The sequence below is a fragment of the Trichechus manatus genome, unplaced genomic scaffold, assembly GCF_000243295.1.
Source record: "Trichechus manatus latirostris isolate Lorelei unplaced genomic scaffold, TriManLat1.0 scaffold00101, whole genome shotgun sequence".
Lineage (NCBI taxonomy): Eukaryota > Metazoa > Chordata > Mammalia > Sirenia > Trichechidae > Trichechus > Trichechus manatus.
The window spans coordinates 3,371,211-3,380,676 of record NW_004444037.1 but is presented as its reverse complement, the minus strand read 5'-3'; the positions used below and the strand labels follow the sequence as shown (position 1 = coordinate 3,380,676).

At 36.1% G+C, this 9,466-nt stretch overlaps 1 protein-coding gene across 1 annotated transcript in view; it reads left to right on the top strand.

The window, feature by feature from the left end:
* Positions 1–9,466, top strand: part of SPMAP2L (sperm microtubule associated protein 2 like) — an 88,251-nt gene that overhangs the window by 72,568 nt on the left and 6,217 nt on the right. The window contains exon 8 of the mRNA XM_023737305.1: positions 442–553. Coding sequence (XP_023593073.1) covers positions 442–553 — 112 coding nt within the window. The remainder of the gene's footprint in view (positions 1–441; positions 554–9,466) is intronic.

Genomic DNA, 9,466 nt, shown 5'->3' with positions numbered 1-9,466 from the left:
TGCTTTACTTATTTGGGGCTTCTTCCCTTTCCATATAAAGTTAATGATTAGTTTTTCCATCTCTTTGAAGAATGTTGCTGGTATTTGGATCGGGTGCAATCAATTTTTTTAATGAAATCAAATTAAATTTTTAAAAATCTGAATACATTGAATAGGATAGGTATTGTTTCATGATAATTTTGTTTCAGACACACACACACATACATGTACACATATACTATATCACAACATAAAATGTACTTCTTTCTTACTGTGGATCATGGTAAAAAAAAATTTTGAAAAACACCAATCTGATGGTAAGAGCAGTAGTGATTATAAGAAAAGATGCTCCTAAGATAGAAACAATAAATATTATTGATTGGAAGTTGATTATAGCAATGAAAAGTGTGGCTATTTTTCTTCCATCCAATGGTTATATTTTGTTTTTCCACTTGCATACAGGCCCGTCAGTGATGGTGTAAGAGATTCTTTTCAAATCCCTGATGCTTCTCCTCGGATATTGCGACTTTCTATAGCCAAAGATGTGGATCCGAACTATCTCCCTCCAAAAAAAGTAAGTGAGCCCGAGTGAAAGAAACAGTTCCTGATCCACTTTGTAACATGCTACCCTTTTATTTCTAGGTGTGTATTTTCCTCTTCTTTCATGTTTATTTTCCCCTCTCATCAAATGATGAATTTTCTGACTACCTCTCTGAAGCCTAATGTATCAGGATTTGATTAGAGGAGCAGAACTACGATGAGTGATACAGGAAAATGGATTTATTATAGGGATTAGACCTTAAGCGGAGCCCTGGTGGAGCAGTGGTTAAGAGCTCAGCTGCTAACCAAAATGTCGGCAGTTTGGATCCACCAGCTGCTCCTTGGAAACCCTATGAGGTAGTTCTACTCTGTCCTGTAGGGTTGCTATGAGTCAGAATTGACTTGATGGCAACAGGTTTTTTGGTAGACCTTAAGTAATTGTAGGAGCTAGTGGAGAAGTCTATGGAAGGCTGTTACCATGGCTGGGACTTGGGTCTGGTATAGATCTAGAAGCAATAAGAGGTGGTAGGGGTAGGTCCTGAGGAGGATCAGCAGTTCTGTAAAAGGCCTTCAGGGGAGGCTATTACAGGTTCTTCAGGCAAAGGCAACAACTGCTCAGTCACTCAAAGCCTTGCCTTCTGTTTTGTCACTGCATGCCATGGACTATGAATGTCTTTTTTTTACCACTGGCAACAGGAGCCTCTAACGGGCTGATTCCAGTGGTAAAGAAGGCTCAGCAGTATTTAAAGGTTTAAAGTCCCCAGCTTCATTGAAATCTGCCCATATAGCCTCATTGCAGTTTTTAAGGTCCTACTCCTTCCCAGTCATTGCCCTAACTTTAACAGAAGAGACCAGACAAATTTGGGATTCAATTTGCATTATAATTCAGCCACCCATAGAATTAGATTTTGAGTTTGGTTTTCATAATTTTCAACCCTGTGACTATAAAAGGTAGAGTTTATTTTAGGTCAGTCATAGAAGCTTTCTGATCCATTACCTGGACCTTAAGGTGGGACTTTATAGTCCTGAACTGATCACTTTCTTTCCTTAAGCTCTCCAGTGCACTTAGAAGCAACTAACCCCAGGTACTCCTTTATTTTCACTAAAATATTCTCTGGCCACAACTGCCTGGTCATCCAAAGCCTTGTCTTCTGTTTTATCACTGCATGCCATGGACTGTTGTTATTGTTGTTAGGTTCTGTTGAGTTGGATCTGACTCATAGTGACCCTATGTACAACAGAACAAAACACTGCCCTGTCTTGCGGAACCAGAGGTGTTTCTACAGAAAATAGCACATATGGCAAGCACTGAAACTGCGCCCCTCCTGGGCCATAGCTAGGGTAACGAGAGCCCAGGGGAGATCTCTAAATTGAACCCCTGTATTCAAGCACCCAGGAGAAGTGTTGCAGTATCTTACAGATTTAAGACATTAGACCCTGGTTGGATATGTCATAGTCAATTTTTTTTTTCTCAGTCTGTAGGTTTTCTTTTTACTTTTTTGGTAAACTCTTTTGAAGAGCATAATTAATTTTTAGGAGCTCCCAATTATCTAGTTTATTATGGTTTGTATCCTATTTGTGCCATATATTAGGGCCTCACCCTTAACTTTGCCCCTGGTTGCTCAGTGGTTAAGAGCTTGGCTACTAACCAAAAGGTTGGCAGTTCGAATCTATCAGCTGCTCTTTGGAAGCCCTATGGGGAAGTTCTACTCTGTCCTATAAGGTTGCTATGAGTCGAAATTGACTTGACGGCGACGGGTTTAACATTGTCCCTATTTTTTCTTCCATAATCTTTGTCATTTTAGGTTTTATATCTAGGTCTTTGATCCATTTTGAATTAGTTTTTGTGTATGTGTAAGGTGTGGGTCCTGTTGCATTTTTTTACAGATGGACATCCAGTTTGCCAGCACCGTTTGTTAAAGAGACTGTCTTTTCCCCCATTTAATGGACTTTGGGCCTTTGTCAAAGATCAGCTGACCGAAGGTGGACGGATTTACGTCTGAGTTCTCTATTGTGTTCCATTGGTCTATGTGTCTGTCATTATACCAGTATCAGGCTGTTTTGACTACCATGGCTATATAGTAGGTTTTGAGATCAGGTAGTGTGAGGCCCTACTTTGCTCTTCTGTTTTCAGTAATGCTTTACTTATCCAGGGCCTCTTTCCTTTCCATATAAAGTTAGTGATTTTTCTTCCATCTCATTTAAGAATGCTGTTGGTATTTGGATCAGGATTGCATTATATCTATAGATTGTTTTTGGTAGAATTGACATTTTCACAATGTTGAGTCTTCCTATCAATGGTCATGCTATGTATTTCTGTTCGTGCAGGTCTCTTTTGGTTTCTTGCGGTAGTGTTTTGTAGTTTTCTTTGTATAGGTCTTTTATGTCCCTAGTTGGATTTGTTCCTAAGTATTTTATTTTTTTAGGGGCTATTATAAATGGTATTGCTTCCCTGATTTCCTTTTTGTAGTTCTCTTTGTTGGTGTATAGGAATCCAACTGATTTTGTATGTTGATCTTGTATCCTGCTACTCTGCTGAATCTTTCTATTAGTTCCGGTAGTTTTCTTCTGGAATCTCTGAGGTTCTCTATGTATAGGATCATATCATCTGCAAATAGGAATAGTTTTAGTTCTGCCTTTCCAATTTAGATGATCTTTATTTCTTTTTCTTAGTGCCCTTGCTAGGATGCCCAGCACAGTGTTAAATAGGAGTGGTGATAAAGGGCATCCTTGTCTTGTTCCTGTTCTTAGGGAGAATGCTTTCAGTCTTTCTCTGTTCAAAATTATGTTGGCTGCTGGTTTTGTATAGGTGCCCTTTATTATGTTGAAGAATTTTCCTTCTATTCCTATTTTGCTGAGGGTTTTTATCAGGAATGGGTGTCGGACTTTGTCAAATGCCTTTTCTGCATCAGTTGAGATGATCATGTGATTCTTTTGTTTTATATATATGTGGAGTATGTTGACTGATTTTCTAATGTTGAACTATCCTTGCATACCTGATATTAATCCCACTTGGTCATGGTGTATTATTTTTTGATATGATGCTGAATTCTATTGGCTAGTATTTTGTTGAGAATCTTTGCATCTATATTCATGAGAGAAATTGGTCTGTAATTTTTTTTTTTTTTGGTGGTGCCTTTGCCTGGCTTTGGTATCAAGGTTATGCTGGCTTCGTTGAATGAATTTGGAAATATTCCTTCCTTTTCTGTGCTCTGAAATAGTTTGATTGGTACTGATGTGGGCTCTTCTCTGAATGTTTGGTAGAATTTTCCAGTGAAGTAGAACAGGTCCGGCTTTTTTTGTTGGGAGTTTTTTTTAATTACCTCTTCAATCTCTTCTCTTGTTATGGGTCTGTTCAGATTTTCTGTCTCAGTTTGTGTTAGTTTAGATAGGTAGTGTGTTTCTAGAAATTTGTCCTCTAGGTTCTCAAATTTGTTGAGTACAATTTTTCATAGTATTCTGTTGTGATACTTTTTATTTCTGTTGGGTCTGTTGTAGCCCACATCTCATTTCTTATGTGTGTTATTTGCTTCTTCTTCTGTTTTTCTTTTGTCAGTTTGGCAAGTGGTTTGTTGATTTTGTTAATCTTTTCAAAGAACCAACTTTTGGTCTTGTGGGTTCTTTCTGTTGTTTTGCTGTTCTCTATTTCATTTATTTCTCTTCTAATCTTTATAATTTCCGTTCTTCTGATGCCTAACAACTTCTTTTACTGTTCTCTTTCTATTTGTTTCTTTCCTGTCTTTTAAATGAAATTTTGCTTTCTTTATGTATTATGTCCTTGATGTCATTCCACAATTCATCTAGTCTTTGATCATGTCATGGACTACGAGTGTCTTTTTTGCCACTGGCAATAGGATCATTAGTACCTTTAAATGTAATCAGCTCAGAAAACAAAATCCAGATAATCTTGAACCAATACACAGAACCCATTGTTAAAGTTGTAATCTGGTTATCTGTTGCTGTATACCAAACCATCCCCATACTTGAAAACCATTACCTTTGAGTCAATTCCAACTCATAGCAACCCAATAGGACAGGAGTAGAACAGCCCCACACAGTTTCCAAGGAGTGGCTGGTGGATTCAAACTGCCTGCCTTTTAGTTAGCAGCCTAAAACTTAACCACTGTGCCATCAGGGCTCCCCTCGAAACTTAGTGTTGTAAAAATACAATCATTTTATTATGCTTAAGGATTCTGTGACTTAGAAATTCTGATAAGGCAAGCAGGGATAGGTTGTCTCTGCTCCATCATGTCTGGAATCTCAACTGGGAAATCTCTGATTGCTGGGGTGTCTCAAATGGTAGGAGTCTAGAATCATCTGGAGGCTCCTTCTTGCCTATGTCTGGTGCCTAGGCTGTGATGAGCTGCAGGCTGTATTCAGTTGGGATTATCTATCTACAACAACAGTTCATGTAGCCTGCAGTCATACTTTGTTACAAGTCTGGTCAGATTCAAGGAGGCAGGGACATAAACCCCACCTCTCAATGAGAGAAGTATCAAAGAATTTATAGCCACTTTTAAAAAAATGGCCACACCCAATGATGTGAGTCTTTTGGTATCCTCGAGCTTGGTTTTTGTATGCAGAAAAGTCTATTCAGAGGTATATTGTTAGTTTAAATAATTAATAGTCAAATTTTAAAGTTATGGATTTAAAAATCTATTCCTTTCTTAGACTTTTAAGTTCAGCTTACAAGTGTTAGTATTTTATTTATCATTTTGTCAGTTTTTAGCAATGACTTTTAAGAGTCCTGAATAATATTTGGCTCAGTTTCCAAACTTAATTAAATACCTTCAAACAATGTAAACTGCATTTGTAAATATATGATGTTTGATTTCTTTTTTAAGTACTTCAACCATCTACATTAACAAACAAAACCTTCTCAAATATTAAATAATTATTTTTAAATCTAATACATTAAAGTTATAAATGTGGTGAACTGAGTTTTTTAAATGTTCTAATATTGACATCAACTTTATAAGATTACTTAATATTGTAATTCTAAATCAATTATTCAATTGTACATTTTAAATTGCAGTTATAAGGTTGTCATTCTAGTAGGCCAAATTCTCTTAAATATGTACATAATTCTTATTTTAATAATGTGCATATCTTATTTTAGTAATAATTTAAAACATACTGAAAAGTTGTAAAAGTTAACATTTTGCTCCATTTGCTTTATTTTTCTCCCCTGTGTGTGTATTTAATTTTTTCCTGAACAGTTTGAGAGTAAGTTATAGACATCATACCCCCTTTTTCCCTACATGCTTTAGTACGTATTTCCAAAGTACAAGAATATTCTTATATAATCACAAAACTCTTATCAAAATCACAAAATTTAACAATGATATAATACTGTATCTACTCCATAGTCCACATTCAAATTTCATCAATTGTTACTTATTCTTAACACAAAATATTAATTCTGTGATTATGATTCTCTTAACTTTTTTTATAGTTAATTCTGAATCTTCCCAGAGTGAAAAACAAACAAAAAACGTGCCCACAAAGGAAGCCAAGTTACTATTGTAGTTACCTGAGGTTACTTGCCACCAGAAACTTTGGATGGATGACCTGGAGCAAGTCTTTTCACCTCTATGACTGTCGTACTGAGTCCCTTGTTGTAGTAACTTGTCAGAACCTACAAAACTGAAAAAAGGATTGGTCTCATGGTTCAATTAACCTGTATTTATGATTTTCTGTTACTTACAGATATCTACAACTCCTATCCAATCAACTGTTTGGATTTTAAAATTGTTAACTCTTAAGACTCTTATTTCATATCTTTGAGTACTAGCCACTTGAACTTTGGATATCTCACATGGCTTTGTCTGGCTTGCTGTCCCAATATATGAGGTCATTCTACCAATATGTCCCTCCCTCCCATCATTTTCAATCTCTGATTATTTTCTGAGAATAAAAATCCTAGAAGTAAAATTATTGGATCAAGCGTATGGACATTTTTGAAGTGACTCATATAAAATTTCAAAATATGTTCACCAAAAAGTAATTTTGATTTACATATTCACTTGCATTATTTGGACTGCCTTTTTCACTGCACCCTTGCCAACATTGTTTGTTTTTGTTAGTTGCCGTTGAGTTGGCTCTGACTTATGGTGACCTTATGTATAACAGAACAAAACATTGCTCAGTTGTGGCTATGTGTCATTCTATCTCATTGATGGTTTCTCTTATTTTCACTGACCCTCCACTTTCCCAAACATGATATCCTTTTCTAGTAATTGATCTTTCCTGATGATGTGTCCAAAGTAAGTGAGTTGAAGTCTTCCATCCTTGCCGCTAAATCATTCTGGTTGTATTTCTTCTAAGACTGATTTGTTTGTCCTTCTGACAGTCTGTGGTATATTCAGTATTCTTCACCAGCACTACAGTTTCAGTGTATCAATTCTCTGTCTTCCTTTTTCATTGTCCAGCTTTCAAATGCATATGAGACAACCGAAAAGACCATAGCTTGGGTCAGGAGCACCTTAGTCATCAAAGTGACATCTTTGCGTTTTAAAACTTCAAAGAGATCTTTTGCAGCAGAGTTGCCCAGTGCAATATGTCATTTGATTTCTTGACTGCTGCTTCCATGGCGTTGATTATTGATCCAAGCAAAATGAAATAATTGACAACTTCAATTTTTTCTTCATTCATCATGATGTTTATCGGTTTAGTTTTGAGGATTTTTGTTTTCTTCATGTTCAGGCATAATCCATACTGAAGACTGTAGTCTTTGACCTTCATCAGTAAGTGCTTCAAGTCATCTTCACTTTCGACAAGCAAGGTTGTGTCATCTACATATCATAGCTTGCCAACATTATTCTTTATTTTACAAAATATTTTTTACACTGAAAATATCTCACTAATAAAAACTCTTTCATTTCCCTACATTTATTTACCAGTTTTCTTTTGTAAATATATCTATTCATGGCTTTTATTTTTCTACTGACCTGTACATTTTTTATTGATGCATAAACATTCTGTACATATTAAGGATAATTCTTCATTTGTTATATATGTTTAAAATATTTTTCTAACTTTTAATTTGAAATTTTTGAGTTGTAATTTGCATCAAATGCATAGATCTCAAGTACATATTTCAATAAGCTTTTTAACAAATGTATATGACCATGTAATAACCACCCCAATGAAGATATAAAACCTTTGCATTATCCCAAAACGTTTCCTTGTGACTGTTTCCAGTTAATTCCACTTCACCTCCTACCACAAAGGCAACCATTGTTCGGTTTCCTATCATCATAGATTAGTTTTGCTGTTTCTTGAACTTGATATAAATGGAATCATACAGTATATTTTCTTTAATGTCTGGCTTCTTTTGCTTAATGCAGTGTTTTTGAGATTCATAGAGATTACTGAGTATGTCAGTAGATTTCTTCTTATTGCAAATTAGTATTCCATTGTGTTAATATGCCACAATTTTTCTATTCATTCCCTTTTGATGGACACTTAGGATATTTCCAGTCTGGGGCTATTATGAATAAAGCTTTGATGAACATTAATGTACAGATATTTTTGTGGACATTTGTTTTCATTTCTCTTTGGTAAAACTGCTAAACTGTCTCCCAAAGTGATTGTACCTTTTTTTTTTTTTTTTTTTTTACTATCACCACCAATGTGTAAGTGATCCTGGTGCTTCACAGGTTTGCTAACATTTGATATTGTCAGTTTTTAAAATTTTTAGCCATTTCAGTGAGGGCATAGTGGTGGCTTTAATTTTCATTTCCAGGATGTTGAGTACTGATCATGTGCTTCTTGGCCATTTGTATATTTTCTGTCAGTTAGTTAGTAGGGTTTTTTTATTTGTTTGTTTGCCCTTGGTAGATTCCTTAGGATTTTCTACATACACAATCATGTTGTGTGTGACTAGTTTTTCTGTCTTATCAAGGTATTTCTCTTTTAAAAAAAATTGGATTATTTTTCTTTCTGTTAATAACTTGTAAAAATTCTTTATGTATTCTGGATACATGTTGCTGAGAAAAATAAAACCCCACTTCTCTGCCACCAAACTCTAAGGATCAAATCAAATCTATTATCAGTTTTGATTCTGTTCCATCTCTGTCAATAACAGCCCATGCAGTACTTCTTCCTCTCACCATTCAGAGCTAGGTCAGACCTCATAAGTTAAAGGGCACAGTCTTCCAGACTGCCACGTCTACCCAAGACCTCATTTGCCAGCTGCAAGCTTGAGGGCCCCCATGACACCCTCACTTCCAATGTGCTTGCTATTTGAGGGTTTCCTCTACGCTCTCAGAATACCAGTTGTAAGCCCAGGGGTTTTCAGGATTCCCTTACTTCTGACCTGCTGGCTCCCACTACTCCCTCAGGTTCAATAATTTGTTAGAATAATTCACAGAACTCAGGAAGGCACTATACTTAGTATTACAGTTTTATTATAACAAAAATATACAAATGAAGAGACACATAGGGCAAGGTCTAGGAGGGTGCCCAGTATGGAGCTTCCACGTCCTAAAAAGGAATGAGCTACCCTCCCACATGCAGCAACATATATCACCAGCCAGGAAACCCATAGAGCTTCAGTGTCCAGACCTTTATTGGGGCTTTATTATGTGGGTATGATTGATTGGATCTTGACCCCTCTCCTGAGGTCAGCTGATATCACCAGTTGGGTCTTTCTGGAATAAACAGCCCCCACCTGAGTCACCTCATTAGCATAACCTGTCAGGTTTGATCTAGAGCCCTTAAAGATAAAAGACACTTCAATCACTGGGAAAATTCCAAGGTTTTAGAGTTTATCTCAGTAACCAAGAACAGAGACCAAAATTTTTGGGTAAAGTTAACCTTGCACCTGTCCTTTGTCAGGGTTATATATTTACAAATATTTTCTCCCAGTGTGTGGCTTAATTTTCTTAATGGTGTCTTTTGATAAGAAAAGAATGTTTTAATTTTAATGAAGTTTAGTTTGTCA